General features: G+C 39.0%; 1 protein-coding gene across 1 annotated transcript in view; it reads right to left on the reverse strand.

Annotated features, from left to right (window-relative positions):
* Positions 1-1,610: 1,610 nt before the first annotated feature.
* IPMK (inositol polyphosphate multikinase) overlaps positions 1,611-16,818 on the reverse strand; it is a 42,414-nt gene continuing 27,206 nt past the window's right edge. The window contains exons 5-6 of the mRNA XM_067299668.1: positions 8,526-8,607; positions 1,611-7,440 (exon numbers count right to left, since the gene is read on the reverse strand). Coding sequence (XP_067155769.1) covers positions 6,806-7,440; positions 8,526-8,607 — 717 coding nt within the window. The 3' untranslated portion in view covers positions 1,611-6,805. The remainder of the gene's footprint in view (positions 7,441-8,525; positions 8,608-16,818) is intronic.

Consider the following 16,818-nt stretch of genomic DNA (forward strand, 5'->3'; position numbering starts at 1 on the left):
CTTCCCATCTTTACACTCATTTCTTCAGCTCAGGAGCAGGTGGGTCTGCACAGCCTTCCGTCGCAGCAAAAGAAGACTTATGAACACATTTAGAAATTTTTTTCATATACAAGCAAGACAGAACAAAAAGAAAAAACAAAAAAACACCAGTTTCACAGTGAAACTGGAGTACTGTTCCCACAGGCTTGTTCAATCCAGAGAGTTCAAAATTAGGGAACTAATTGGGGATGCAAAAGGGTTTATAATCTACAGTAGACTGCTTACACTGCCAAACTGATCAGTGTTTTCCAGCCTGAGTTTCTATAAAGCCCCAAAGTTTTAGACAGAGATTGTGTGCGTTTTTTTTAATACTTCCTTGACATACGAGGAGCAATGACCTTTCAGAGATAAAGGACTACAACTTTAGCAAAAACTCTCCAGTAATGTGCCCAAGGCCTGATGAAAACACTGTCTTGTTCCCTTTTTTGGCAGGGGGAGAAAAAAAAAGTGGCCTCCTGCATAAACAAGTTCATTAATTTACTCAGAGGTACAACATAGAGCAAGACTGCTCTCTTCTATATTCCAAAATAACCATCGAGCATTTTTGGTAAATATCCCTTAGCTGGAAAATACTATTAACTGGCACCAACTGTTCCAATGTAATTAGAGCCATGATACCCATCAGCTGATTTAATTTAATGTAGTTCTTGCAACTGAAGGTAGCATTTCTGTTGCCTACCTAAGGTAGGCAGTAAATTCTTTCCCGTGAAATTTGTCAGCGAGAAAGCCAACAGCAATATTGTCCCTTTCAGTAATTTGGAAAGATTTCCATCTACAGTGTATTATTTTCATGACCTCATGCCTCTAATCTGCAGGTTTCCCACTTTGGATTTCTGCCTCATTGCAGTTTCACACCCTGTTCAGATGAAGTCCTCTTCGAGGGCCACCCACAAGATCCTGCTTTACTATCCAGAGAACAAGGGTGGAAAGCAACTTTTCCACTTTTTCGTCTATGCTTTCCTTGTGCTGCCTGACTACTCACCCTCTTCCGGAAGAGGAAAAAGAAACACCAAGCCAGCTTTAACTCACTTAAACTGTGATTTTCACAGCTTTGAAACAAACATTGAAGGTAATTTTGAGATTCAAATCTTCTGGAGTAGAACAGCTATTTCCTAGTTACTCATCAAGGCCTGAACTATCATTAACTTATGAAAAAATGTGTTTGTTCTTTTTAAACTGTCGTCCAATTAGGGGGATGGGTTTATCTTATCCAATCCTCTTGCCATTCAGAAAAGCACTATGGACACGAAGTAAGATGCTGACCTAAAATTCACATGTAATGCATAGATTTCTGCTGAAAAGAGACAAGTCCGGATTTGTGTGTGTGGTTCCTGTTCTGCTTTGTTTTTAACTAGGTGACTCATGTATATTGAGAAGCAGGCATTACCAAAAATAATAGCAATGGATGTCATCACAAAAATACGATGGTAAAGCAAAACTGGTAAACCCAAGGTGTGCACCTATTATGCATATAGAAGAGGAGAAAGAGGGGTTAATCAGCGCAGGTATATTCAAGAAAACTTTTTATCAGTATCTTCCTGTATTAAAAAGAAACCAGTTATACTTGCAAGTCACTTGCAGAGAATTTTAATAATTTGCCAAATATACAGCTATTAGAATTACCCTAAATATCACTTAATTTACAAAAGTTGGTAGATAGCATAGTACAATGTTCTATAAAATAAACACACATATGTATTAACAATACCCCCTGCAGTCCAATAATGGCAAAAGAATAACAACTGAAGTTACAGTCAAACACATAGAGGTTAGAGGAGACCGAGTGACGGCTTTCGACACTTGAACCAAAGAATCTGAGACCAGACTAGATACATTCATCCATCAGTCATAATAAATGCAGAATTTTAGATTCTGAAAACACTTAACACAGCATTAGGTGCAATTTCACATGCTTTATCTTCCAGTAGGGTTCCCAGAGTATTAAAGTGCCTTTGTGCCCTCTAGTTTCATTTATAGTCAGGTGCAATACACATTTGGAGGTTACTTCATAGGTCACTTTTTTTTAATAACTATTTGAACCAACATACACATTTCAAGCTAAGGTGTTTTTAAAGTACTTTTGTTCCCATTTACCATTGTTCTGCATAAGCATCTTCTGTTGAATATCATAAAGCAAACAACAAAAGTCAAACTCCAAATACCCAGGGCCCATCTCCACTGAACAAAGTAAAAGTATTTCTTGAAATGTGTTTTCTGTTATATAATCCTTAACTTTTTTTCTCCCTCATTTTTCCCTCCTTTCAAATACTGCTGGAATTGTTACAGTTGTCATTTGGATGTCAACGTTCTGCACAGCTTTCCCTTACAGATTGCCATGAATGATGGCAAACGTGCAGGATTTGGCCTGGGAATGTGGTAGAGCATATCTTTATTTACTTTCTTCATACTTTAAAAGTGACATCTGACCACAGTCTGCTTTTAACTCAATGAATATGCGTGAACCGCATCAGCCTGACTGCGAGATATTTGAAAACTTAAGGCCTGTGGCTATTACCTGCAATAATTACTCGCACCGCAGAACTGACCAGATGTCCTACTCGGTGCTCCTTTTGAACTTCCACTGTTTCCTGCCGTGCTGCCTCCTTAAACCTAAACCTCAATGCTAACCGCACAAAGAAAAGGAAAGCTACATGCTCAGTCTGGCTGTCACTCACCTTACCCCCAAAATATTCTCTTTAACACACACCTAAGCAAGTTTCATAAAACCTAAGATCTAATCTCCAATCAAAACAGGTTCAATACTAAAATTCAACTCCTGCTTTTTCATGGTTAAAAAAAGGAATCTGCATCTCCCATGTTATTTGAGGCATTTTGACCATGTTTCTCAATACCTGCACTTTAAGAGTGGCCATAGAACATGAAGTTTTTGGGAAAATACCAAAATTCCATTTTAAATCATTCCATGATGATGCCTTAGCTGCTACCTATGGGAGGTCACCACCAGTACCAAAGCAAGGGCTGAAGAAGGCACTCAGGAAGGAAGCTTATTAAAAAAAAAAAAGTGAATAACTAATCAAATCATTACTTCACACAGCAGATATGGATGGAGCCTTTATTCTTCCACCATCTTCCTACACTTGATAATACTTCACATCATGAAGTGGAAAACCAATGACAAGGATTTGTAAGTTTTACCTGTAAAAAAAAAAACCCGCTTGCTCACAGACCAGTGTAGGCCATGCCTTTTCTTTGTCACTGCTGCTGCACATAAAACGGCCAATTTTACATACTGCAATCCAGACTCAAGCCAGTGGGAGCTCTCTGCAGGTAAAGAATCATTTAGTGGAGCTTTAGATGTATATTACACTAACATTACTCAAAAAATGTGCACTTAAGTATGTCTAAAATGTATGCACTCTGTTAAAAAATAAAGGAAATACTGATTTCCTAATCTACTGAGTACTTCAAAAATTCTACATGAAACTACAGGGTTATGAAAAAGCACAGCCTGACTATGCATTACAGCAGAAAAATTAGAAAACAGTACAAGTTTCATGTGAATCACAATTACAGATAAAGTCTCAGTTTTAGTTCATAAAATGATTTGGATAAAATATTTTAACATTTCAGAACAGTATAGCTTCCAATGTGATTTAGGCAAGTTCCACCAATATCCAAAAATACCATATATGTAAATGCTTTTTATAAAACTCTATACAATTCAACCTCTCATTAGGTAAGCCTATACACAGTTTGCACAATTACCTAGTTAGAAAGTCTTCAGCATAACTAACTGTATTCTCAGAGAATGACATTAAGAACAATATGCTTCCATGAATCTTTCCTTTTGACAATTGATTTTGCTAAATCACATTCTTATTGCTCAGAATTAGGACAGACGGACTTCATCAATAACAGCAGTCGGGTGTTACCCCAGCTTGGGGAAGGAGACCGTTTTATAGTTTTATTGGGCAGAAATACCTACAGGCCTCGCTACCATTTTGCCTGAAGATTTCCCAGCACCTGTTGCCTGTACTGGCTGTTTCCTACAAACAGAGTACAGAGAAGGGAAAGGAAAAAAAGGCGTTAATGGCAGAGGAGGAGAATCAGTGATGCTACACCAGCTTAGCGACCAGCGTCTTCCCTTTTCATTTTCTACTCAAATCTGTCATCTGGTCGGTGATTTCTGTGAATACATGTCCAACTATAACTGAAAACCTGATCTTTTCAAATACAAGACACTAAGATGATGCCCAAGAACGGTGCGAATATAATACCTTTGCAGGCTTCTGTCCAGTCAGTACTATGCCAAAATACCTCTACAACAAGCTTTAATTACACGACTTCCAATTAAAAATACTGTTATCTCTCAAGCTACATTTTAAATTAACAGGAATACATCCATAATAATTACTGGTAAAAAAAGCTGATAAAATTATTTTATTTTTTATTCAAAATATTCTGACAATTTAACAATATTCCAGGTGCATTACAAACACTGCCATAGTCAACACAACAATCAATACTTAAAGAGCATTCAAACACTGAAGACATTTATATCTTAAAGCAGAGACAGGAGAAGAGAATACAGATCATTTTCCAATAACTGACTTCTTTGAGGCAGATATCTAATTTCCCCGGCACAAAATGGATTAAAATCCAGAAGAGATGAATTACAGAGGACAAAAATTCAAGTGTATGAATGTTTTCCTCTGTATTTTCTATAAAATATTGTGAATTTATAATTACAAGGCCTTTTACCAGCCTAGACTACTCTAGTGTTGACTGCTTACAGGATAGAACAAAAACAGAAAAAACAGGGTTAAAGCAAACAAAAACCACAAACTTCCTAGAATATGGCTTAAATTAGTTCACAGACAGTTGAGAATATAGTGGGTATTAACTGTATGGCTGCAACAGAAACACCAGGTGGAAAAAAGTCCTCATCTTCCTGATATTTTCCCCTTCACCATAATTTGCATAAAATTTTCAACAAAAAGATATTGCCCCTACTGCAAGCATCTCTTCCCATGCTTCAAAACTATAGTTTTGCAAACAGATTGTTTTGATTCTTGAATATATTATCCAGTATTAGCTCTAAAGTTTAAACATAGTTGTATACATAATGCTGTTTTTCCCAATTAACCTAGGATCTCAAATGGAGCTAAACTTTCAGTCAGCTTTATTTAAAACATGTTTGTTTCTCTTTCTGATATGGAAAACATGTCAAATCAGGAACTTGCAAAGACACATACACAAATGAGTGCATAGTGCAGAACATCATACAGAGCAGCAAGGCCACAATGTCACACTGAGTCCACATTTAAGAGATGTATGTTTCTGATGACCAAATCCATTCCAAAGTTTTTTGTTTTTATTTTTTAAACTTGTGAGGCTTTGCATAAAACAAAAGCATTAAAGTCTTGCCCCTTACAGGCCAAAACTTTTGTCATGACTTTCATATCGCTGACTATATACGGCAAGTTAGGACTGCCACAAACACAGGCTACACAGAGGCACACCAAAAAAGGTTTGGATACATCATCCCAATCTCAAATATCCCATATGAAAGCCTTAATTTTACCGGTGAAAAAAGGAGGTGGGACAATTTTCAAAATACATAGCTTGCCTAGGCATCAGTAAAAAAATGAGAGCCAATTTTAGCCCTGGGGGAAAAGAGCCACAACTCCACTGAAATAACTGAAGGTACATCTGGTTGCTCCAGGGCTGAAGTGGACCTTAGCGGTAAAGGGTCCTTTACCCATCTTGCTCTCTGCTTCCAGTTGGTGCTCCCCAACAGTGGAAAACTGAAACATTTATTGCAATACTACAAGCAGCAAACAGCTAAAGGAAATCTCAATACGCTTATTCAAAATGCTTCGTTTCCCCTTTTTCACTAAGTTTGCTTTCCAAAGGTAAGTTTTTGGAGAAGGGCCATCAGAAAGAAGGATTGAGGCATTTTCCTTAGTCACAGTATCAGCCATCCCATTGACTGACTGACTTAAAAATCTCCTAAACCAAATTAGCTTCTGAAATACCTTGTATTTGATTCCCCCCAACACACTCTTTCTTGAGAGCTACAGAGTTTCTCTAGCATTTGTGCAGTTTAAGCCTGTTACGGTAATTTTGTCCAGCATTTTCTTAGCACCTCAACACAAATTACATTGTAGCTTGTCTGTGATGAACATGGGCTATGGACAACCACAAAGGGGGGAAGCGCCCCCCAGTTTTAGAAGAATAGCAGTATCACCCCGTTACATTGAGAAGTGCTTCTGGATATGCTGGTTCCCAAGTTAGACTACTGAAGCTAAACAGGTTTTGTCTCAAAGTAGGGTTACTCCAGTTATTCAAACACAGTAAACACAAGAGAGCAGTACTGAGGACAATCCTGCACTTCACCTCATTTTCAGTCCATTTTCTAATAGCCTGTTAATGGAGATATGGCTCAGTGTCAAGGCTAAGAGGGCAAACGCTATCAAAGCTAAAGTAGTTATGGGGAACTAACTCAACCCTTACTTATTGTATAACTGTACTCCTTGGATTTAAGCCAGCCATATACATTTCATCCTACCAATTTACCTATCCTGCTTAATCTCAAGTATCTTCATCCTCTCACACATCTTAATTAACTATCGATTATTTTCCTGAGTGAGATTATAAAAAGTTAAACCCTTCTACCAAAAGTACAAAGACAAATAAAATATAGTAGAACGATACAAACCCAGTTATACAGCATTACAAGTGCAGAAATTCTTCATGTTGTTGCTCTTATCATTGGCCCCCAGTAAAAACCATAACAAAGAATTTAGTTATCCAAAATATTTTGAAGTACTGTGATTAAATTCTTCAGACCATAAATGTAACCCTCATCCCTCGTGTTGCTAGGAAACACGTGAGCAAAATCTATCATTCGGACTTCCACGTTTGCGCTTTCCTTGATCTCCGCTGGCACATGACAGAAAACTTTTTCCAGTTGGGGTATAACATTTCCATTTAGATGCTCCTGGGTGATGCAAGTGCTGCTTTTCCATACGTTGCCTTGCTCTAAGTTTTCAACTTTGAGTGAGAGCTGACCGTGGTGCCTCTTCGAATATGCCTTTTTGTGAAGTGCATACAATTTGGACAAGCCTTTACTTACAGAGGCCTCTATTTTTCCATTCTCTGTAGAATTTATTACGTGAATATTATTATTATACTCCAGTATGTCTCCTCCTGATAACAGTCCTTTGGGCATTACTCTCTTCTCTGCCAAAGTCACATCGCTCAACCGCACGGTGGTCGCCTGACATGAACCTTCATAAACAAACAGCAACGAGCTGGCATAGAAATTGAGTTGCTCCTGGCCCTCAAACCACTCCAGGATTTTTTCTATCTTCTGAATGCTGGCAGCAACAGCATCTTTTCTCAAGCAGTACCCGTTGTGAAAAAACTTGGAGACACCTACAAGAAAGAAATGGTCATTTTCAGGATTATTTTGGAAAAAAAAAAGTTGCCTTTCTTTGGGGACTCGACTTGTTCTTGAATTGAAGATAAAACAAGTACTCAGAGTTTGCTTTTAAACACTTTTTTAATAACTCAGAACCAAACTAAGGAATTCAAATACCTTCAGTCACCTTATTATCAAAGGACTGCTACATAATGTTAGCGATTGAGCTCAGATTGTAAATAAAAGTAGCTGAACACTAGACAAATACAGTTTCTGCTCCCCACTTCATCCTGTCAAGCGTATGAACAGTTTCAGGCAGGGACCAGTTGAATTTTCCAGGGATAAATAGGCTCAGGCAGCCCCCAGCTTCTTTATCGTGGGTGACAGAGCTGACAAGTTAGTGCCAGCTCTGGAGAGGGGTGTGCATGTGTGCACACATCTGTCTGCATGTCCTAGGGTGGATGAACAGATGTCCATTAATAACGGTTTTGAAATAATTATCAAACAGCCAGATTTTTTTAATTTATTGATATCAACAGGGATAGTGGCCTGACCCTGCTTTGAACAGACTGGCTTAAAATAACCAGCCCCACTCATTCTTCCTGGGTTGTTTCAGGAAAGTGTTTTCATTTTATTAGTGAACCCCAAGGTATAGATAGACTTCAGCTGAGAAGGTCAATTTAAGTGAAGAATATATTTACAGCAGCCTTATAATGTAAGAGACAGTATGTGCTCACATACAGCCGCCAGAGAAAAATGTAAGTCTTAAATATTAATAGCTCTAAAAGGCTTCTATCTCATCATAGTATCATACCTATAAAGAAACTGAGTTCTACCAGAACTCTTACTACCCTCTTAGTAGCAGGAAAGAAATGCGATGAGGAAATTCCTACATAGCCAGCTGCAAATGTATTTATTTTATGATCAACAAGTAGCTCAAATGATAGAGGAACAGTCGCAGACTCACCTTGCAACAGGAGAGAAAGGGACTTTTTATAAGGAACACACAGAGTTTGAAGCTATCTTTTCATGCAATACTAAAATAAATAATTAAATAAATAAATCCAAGCGCATTAAACTCACGTATGAGTTGCCTCACCATCTTTTACTGTTTCCTTTGTCAAGCTCCTTCCATAGTGCTGGTTTTGGGTCTCATAGCTGTCAGTACAGACATGGTAAACCTGCAAGAAACAAAAGGGAACTTTGTACTTATTTAGAGAAATCGATATTTCCCTATAGCTCTGAGACGTGTTGCAGACAGGTTCCAGAGTCTGCGTTACCGGCTCTCCCCGACTCGGCATTCTGCGTTACTTGGAGGTCTACGCTGCCCTCTAGTGCTCGGCTCTGCCAACTACTGCCATTTGGCAGCCTGGGATTTAACTATCCAGGACAACTTCTTGCATTTTCCTCACCAAAAAGACATCATTAGATTGGTTAGAAATCACCATACCCATTACTGCAAGCCTTTTCTATGGCACATAACACTGATTTGCAAGGCAAGACATGAAGCTAACACACTCCTACCAATATCACTGTGATTATTAAATCATTAAAACTTAACAAGCTCATAAATTGAGTTTTATTATTTTATAGTTCTTAAAACTACAGAAGTGTTTAACAAAACTGCAAAGCAATAAGAGTTATTATTTGACCAGAAAGGCCCAGCTATCCAAGACTCTCCCATCGGAAACTGGTGCATAAAAGGTGCATAAGTTGAGCGGTACCAAAAATAAATAAATAAATCACTGTTCCTTATCTCCATTGCTGGGTTCCCCCCCCACCAAGCCCCTCTGCCTCCATCCAAACCACAACCAGCGCAGTAAGAAGAGGCAGGCCCAAAGCCCTGCTCTGCAAAGTAGCTGCAACGAGAAGACTCTAGCAGTCGAGAACAACAAAAAGTAATCGAGTTCACTCTCCTCGCCAAACCCGAGCCATACGGTGCAGAAACTGATACATGCAAGTCATCAGCAATGAACCGAAGAGGCAGGAATTCTGGTTACACCAAAGGAATAACAGTTGTAGGTCTGAATGTTTAAACTCACTTGGTAAGAGAGACCCTTCCCGCTGTCCCACTGTTTGCCACTATTTCCACTATGATAGCTATAGAAATTGAGGCCCAGGGATCTACAGTTACAGTGGAGCAAAAGACGTAGGTGAGGGATTTTAAAATAGCATCTCAGAAGTGTGGTTTTGGATTCACTAAAACAATCATTTTTCACCACTCCAAAAAAAGCACATAAGCATAAAATAGTAAGTAAGGTATGAACCCAAAAGAATACTTATTCAAATATTTCATGTAGCAAGCCTTTCGCATCGTTTTCAGTTTTGTTCGTTTTTTTTCATTTATTGAAAGAACTACAAGCCCATATCTAAAGAACTACAAGCTGCAGGTAATTAAATAAAACAAGAATCAAAGATACATATATTTCTTTGAAACAGGATTACAAGTCTGGAGACTGCCTCAGTCTTTACTAGCTGCATGTTCGTTATAACAACATCAAGCGCTCTAGTTTAGTCAAAGGGCAGCTTCCTCCCTGTATCTGCAGCGTAACGCACTCCTGAATGCGTCATCTTGCTCACCAGAACCTTCTCTCTCCCCCACAGGAGCTTGCAGTTTTTGTCATGGGCTCAGGAAAAGCTTGTTAAGGCCTGCAAGCTTGTTCCATTTTCCAAAGAAACTCTGGAGCAACACCTGAGCACCTTGTGCTTCTGGCTTGTGCTTCCAGCAAAACCACTGTAACTTAGTTCTTCAGACCTTGCTCAAGCGGACTTCACTAACAAGGCGCATTTTTCTTCCACAAACATCATTCTGGGTTTTTGTGGCATCTAAGCTCCTTATTTTTTGCAGAATACCATTCCACAAAAACGGCACTCTATAGGTTTAGAAACACACAGGCAGACACGCGTGGTTTACATTACATTAATAGCACATTTTTAACTATACAAAATGGTGAAATTACCAAGTCCTATACACATATCGACACTGTAATGTACACGTTTAACTACCTTGTGAACAAGGAAATATTCAGAACATCCTAGGTTACAAAAGGATACAGGTGAAATCCTTTGTGCTTTTCTTAAGGCAATATTATTAAAAAGACAACATTGTCCAACTCACATATGTTGTGCATGAAAGTATTCTCCACCTAGCCAAAGAGCTGTCTCCTAATTCTGTTTAAAGCCCTTTCACTTGAAAGGAAGTGACAGTTTGAAACATTTTTGGAAGATCTCAACCCAATACAAATACATTAAGCCTCATACCGAAAGCAGAGGAGCAGAAATGCAAGCTCAGAGAAGAGAAATCTTTCATCAGTTCTCACTTGATCTTCACCTACCCCTGCAAAACAAAGGAAACTTGGTGTTGTAATAGTGAGAGACCAGAATCAGCTTCCTCGTGCGCAGGCTTCTTGCCCCACTATGCTTTTGTCCACTCAGGTACTGCTAATCCACTACTAACCTTTCCCCAAGAGATATTTCCCTTTGAACCGACTTTTTTCTGTATCTCAGCTGTTGCAGCTGTCTGTACTTGCCCATTTCTGTCAAAAGGATGACAAGTCAAATAAGTCAAATCTCTAAGCTTAACAACTGCCAAGAAACTAGATGAGAAAGCTTCATTTCTTGTCCACCCACCACAGCTCGTCAGGTGTTTGCCCTCCCGGCTTCACAAGGGGTTTCACGCTATAGTGTGGGATAAAGAAAACCACTCAGTATCTGCAAAACATGACCTTCAGAAAACCACTTAATTGGTAACTTTTATACGCTCCTGCTACACAAGATCAGTCCCCATTCAGCGAGGTTTGGGCATAAACAGAACTGGAATCCAGGATGCTAACAAGATTTGCTTATTATTATTATTAACAGGGTTGCTGTAAGGGCAGGATGTCAAGAAATGCAGAATTACACAGGAAATTATTCTCTGACTTTCTCAACATGCTCTCAGCTTCTGCTTTCCCATAAGGTGTTAGTTTACTGCTGCTTGCACGTGTACACATATTTTTGTACCGTTTCTTAAACAGTGTTAATTCACTTGACATTCTTCAGCTGAGGGAAGCCTTAAAAAAAGCACAAGCCTCCCAAGATCACAAAACTGAGACACGGTTTGGAAAACTTGAAACTGCGGCTTAGGATACTAGGCTGAAGACTGGATTCAAAAATGCAAAATATCAAGTGTTATGTAATGTTACTCTCTAATTCAGTATTGACTTTCAGGGCAAGGCAGAAAAATGCAGACTCTTCTAATGCTTACCTATGGCAACTCCCTAGTCTTCTAGGGCATAGAGTTTAAATACATAGTAACTGTATATAATTTAAATATATACTAATTAAGACTGGTCTGTTTGGTGGAGATACTGTTATCACAAAAGTCTGTATTAAATCATTTTCAGACCTCTTGAACATCTGTAAAAAACAACTAATCTACACTGAGACTGGAAAAATACACATATTCAGAACCGGTTTGGACAGTAAGACAGAGCAGTACCTGCAGAGCGGAGACTAACCCAAAGGCAGAGGCCCTGCTCGGACCTCTGCACCTAGCTGATGCCTGGGAAGCGGTTTCCATGCAGAGCTCCCGTGCCTGCTCCCACACGTGCCCTGCCAAGGCAGCTCGGGACCTGCTCTTCTAAGCACGGCCACCCGCAACTGGCAATTCGAGATACAATCTCCGATGCTGACACAGCTAGACTTTAAAGGACAATCCACTCCGAGCTGTCCATCCCCGGCATTTTTTCCATTGATACACTGAAGTCATCACTATTTTACACTCACGCAGCAAGAGCGAGCAAGCAAGGGTGCGTTCAAGTATTACACAAAGCTTTCTGTTTACAGCAAGGCCTCTCTGCTTTTGTAACTGGCACGCGAAGGTCAGCACCCAACCTGCTACCAAACCCGGCGAGCCGAACTGCCCGGGGAGGCAGGCACACGTGTCCCAGCCAGCCCAGCGCAGCGCGGGAGCCTGCTCGAGCGCAGGAGCAGCCCGGGGGCCTCCCCAGCTAACCACCAGCAGCGTCAGGCCATCACCTTAGTGTCAGGCAGCTCCAATATCCCAGATCCAGAACTGGGTGCCTTTTTCCCAGACTTCACCATAAGCCCTGTGTAAACATATGGGTCTCCTTCACGTCTGTGAAGGACCCAGGTTTCCTACCAGTCCTGCAGTCTCTCAGGGAGCAGAGCCTTGGACTTGTCCTGCCACGGTAGAAGAGTTAAACATATTTTAAAAAGCTCTTTTCTAAATTAAAATTAAAATGAAGATTTGGGGGGAGATGGGAGAGCTTGCTTTTTTATATTCTCTTATTTGATATTACTGCTTAACAGCAATGCTGTAACACTTACTGCTGCCAAGAGCATGTCCTTTTTTTTTTCCTTTCTTCTTTAAACTTATATTGTATTGGCTAGACTAAAAGCAATGGAATCGCACACATGCTTGCTGCTGGCTTGCAAACGCACCCTGGACAGGATGCATACCTGTGCTCTGGTTTGTGGGACTATAGTATTATATTCTTCTATACATGTTTTGTTTCTTCGCTTGTTTTTTTGGTATTTGACAAGAGAACTTCATATAATTAAGTATTCAGTCAAATGCTATGACAAGCAATATAAAACTTTAGTAAGGTCCTTGCATAATTTAATTCTGCAATTATTTGTTTATGTTGAAATAAATCAGTGAAAAAGCAGAATACAATTTTCATCTTCTAAATAAAAGAAACAAGGACACTGCAGTTTAATCAAGAGACATTTTAAAATACATTATCTTCGACTCCAAGAACTTTCATGGAGCAGCTCATTAAGAGTAAATTTCTCCTGTGCAGATTTTTCTATATCACGGGGACAACGAGGCCATCTCTTGTCCATTAGCGCCTTTTTCCTAATGTACAGGAAATCTTACCAGACATAAGGACAACTGTACCAGCTGTCATATGCATGACGACAGCCCCTTGCATAAGCAAAAAAGCACTGAAAAAAATGCCAGAGTACCCAGCTGCTAAAGTTTGCCCAAGAGGATGACAGACGAATCTGCTAAGTCCTATAAACGAAGTATTTCTGAAGCAAACCCCTTGAATCTGTTCGCAGGTGCTGGACTCGGAGGAACTGCTGCACTCAGTTTTGCAGCACGCAGTCAGCACAGACTGTGAAACACATGAACGTAGTCAGGCTGCAAGAATCAGGAAGCGAAAGCTGGAAGAGATGCAAGGGAGGAGGAAGCGGCACTCGGAGGTACCAGAGGCAGCAGCTCAGCAGAACAACCAGAGCCTTCGTCCGCAGCTTTTTTTCCCACTGTCAAAAAAGTGAACGCTATATGCGGAATTTAATAGCTTTATTATTGTTGCCATCCTAAATATTGCTATTAACACATCAGAGCTTATGCAAGTTATCACAGCATTAGTAAGCCTTTACTAAGAAAGGAAACGGACTAAGCTATAGTCAGTTTTAAAATACCTTGTGAGAATGCATCGTAGATTAGGAAATTCATTCATGAAGACAGCTTTGATGAGGTATCTGCTCTACCGTATGCAACAGTTAATAGGCACAAACAAAAATAAATGATAGATTATACTGGCAGAGTTATATAATCACCAGCCTGTACTTTAAAGGCAATGTTTCACAAATATTATGGATTACATAATACTATAATCAAGATATTCTGGAGGAAAAAAAACAAAATCCTGATGAAGTCAGGAATTGTGGATTCTAAGTGGACTGTGAATTCTAAACAAATCCCCACCCACACATTCTACTTGTATTTAACAGCATAAAAATATTCTATTTTTAATACTGCATACGCTGCTAAGATATTCCTTATCTATTCCTATTTCTGCTACTGGAACCATCTCGCAACTAGTATTTTTTTTTTTTGCTACTGGAACCATAACTGAGTGTTCTGACTTATGTTTAAACTCTCACTACTTTCCTAAATTCTTATTTAGCAAATCTATGTCCTCATATGTTAAGGAAAGGAACCTCAAAACTAACTATGAAATTGGGCTTTATCAGTGTTATTCAAATGACTGTACTTTCTACATGTGTTTTCCATCCATATATTGTGTTTATTCCCTGAAATACAATGAACATCCTTTAGCACATGCCAAATACCAGAACTATGTATATAAATCAACAGCACTGCCAAATAGAGCACTTGCTTCTTCTTAGGACAAACCTTATGTATTTATGCATAAATAAATGACGGCTTATTTACCAAAACATAAAAATGTAGCAACTATATCAACAGCTTTGGCAGGGGGGAACTAAATAAATACATTTTTGTTTGTAGCTCTTCTCCATGATAACTTATGTGGTTTGTGCTAATACAAAATAAAAATAAAAATACCAACACATGTAACTGTATTTTCTACTTCTCCTGGCCCTCCTCTTTCTTGTTCTTCTGAAGCAGGAACTTAAACACCCCCCTGCCCCCCCCCCCCACGCAAAGAAATCTATTAAACAGATTAAAACCAAAACCACCTACTTTCTGAATTGTGTTAGACTGTATTTTGTCCAACACACACTAGCATCCTTCACCCAGCACGTTAGCTGTTTTAGGCAGTAAATACCTACGCAGGGGAGCATTTTATATTATGACCAGAACTTTGCAAGAATAAAGAAAGATTCCAGGCAGAGAGAGCCCTGTTAACACGAAGGGGCCAGCTGAGCACAGAAAATGCCTTGTCAATGCATACTTCAAGTGTCACACGAGGGGAGGAGGAACCTTTTGAAGTCTTTTTGGAAAATAACTTCAACATGCAATTTGGTGCCAGATGCACAGACCTCGCACAGTTAAACATGGGGTGGGAAACAGCAGTGCTTGGAAGAACCGTCATTATAAAGATAGTTTTAATTAGGGAATGGAATGAATTTCTGTAACAGGATAAAGACATCAATAAATGGCAGTGTTAGAAGCAGTAGTTGCAAGCAAAAAACACCGTGAAAGGAAGCATTCTTTTTAGTCATGAAACACAAAGAATGTGAAATACATTATTTTACACACGAGATAAGAAAGGTTATGTAACAATATAAGCCAAATCCAAAGCTATAATCTCCAGCCTTCCTTCTGGATCTAAACTGTTTGACTAGCTTTTGATTCCACTCCCACATTCCCTTATACAATTTTACATAACTACTACTCATGACTGCTATAATTTATAGCTGTAAAAGCTTATCTCAAGACAGAGTTAAGGCTGAGAGCTTAGACAATTAAGTACGAAAACACTCGAAATATTAGAATTCTTTCAAACAACTGGTGCAACCTGCGTGTCACTGCTATCTAAGTCAACTGGAAGCTTGACAAGGCTGCAGCCATTTACGCTTGGTGCTGCAGGGCTTTAGAAGCTTTGGCTTTGACTATGCAAGAAGGACAACCAAGAATCTCTCATCAGAAAGCAAGAAAGTTATTCCTGTGCCAACCTTGACAGGAGTGAAAAAAGGAAACAAAAAAACCACATCCACTTTAAGCAGAGCCATTCAACAAGATAAAGGAGGACCTCCCTAAAAAAAGCAAAAATAAGAAAACAAAACAGAAGGAGCCTGATGAACAGCATAGGAATATACACATTAAAGGCTTCAACACTGTGGGATAGTATCTCTGATGACTCTGGAGTTTCCCTGTTGTCCATAAGGCTATAAAATTCTAATGTCTGAATGCACTTCAGCATGAGGGATCTCTTTTACAGATGTGAAAAAAAAATCTAAGTGGTTCCTGATCTGCAGAAGTTTCGCAAAACTTATGTTGAAATTTTAGAGTAATCTATGCACAAATACTGAATCTTCATTTTTCTCTGTACCTAAAATAAGGAAATGTAATAGAGTTAGTATGGACATCTAAAAGTCCTTATTCATCTCTAGCTAGTCTCCAACTGACAATTGTTCCTCAAGCATACAAGCACCAGATGTTTTCTTCTGGTGGAAAACATTTTTAAACCCAGAATACAAGCAGCTATTTATAACTACATGCACCATCTGCCAAAAGTTAACCTGCTCTTTCCTAAACATATTCAAATGACTTTTCTCACTTCATTAAAGTAGAAGTAAGCAAATGTGCATAAAAAAATACAAAAAATCAAAATTAAAAATTGGGAGAGTGTACAGCCTGTTGTTAAATCATTATGAGAATTGATCCTGTATGTAAATCTCGAATACAAGCCTAAAGGCCAAAAAAAGCTTGGATAATCTTTAAAAAAGCTGCTAAGTGAGAAGAATCAATTGGAACTACTTCAGTTTTAGGTAATTCCAGCATAACCCAACATCTGTCATACACATATACAAACTCAGGTTGCACTTAGAATCTCTGAAGGGACCTGGTGAAGTTAAACATTTGCTTTGAACACTAGCAATGGTTTGAAACTTATTTCATGTGACACTCGATACCAGTACTACCAACATATTCAGATCACGGGCCTAAA

Source organism: Apteryx mantelli, chromosome 7 (genome assembly GCF_036417845.1).
Source record: "Apteryx mantelli isolate bAptMan1 chromosome 7, bAptMan1.hap1, whole genome shotgun sequence".
Lineage (NCBI taxonomy): Eukaryota > Metazoa > Chordata > Aves > Apterygiformes > Apterygidae > Apteryx > Apteryx mantelli.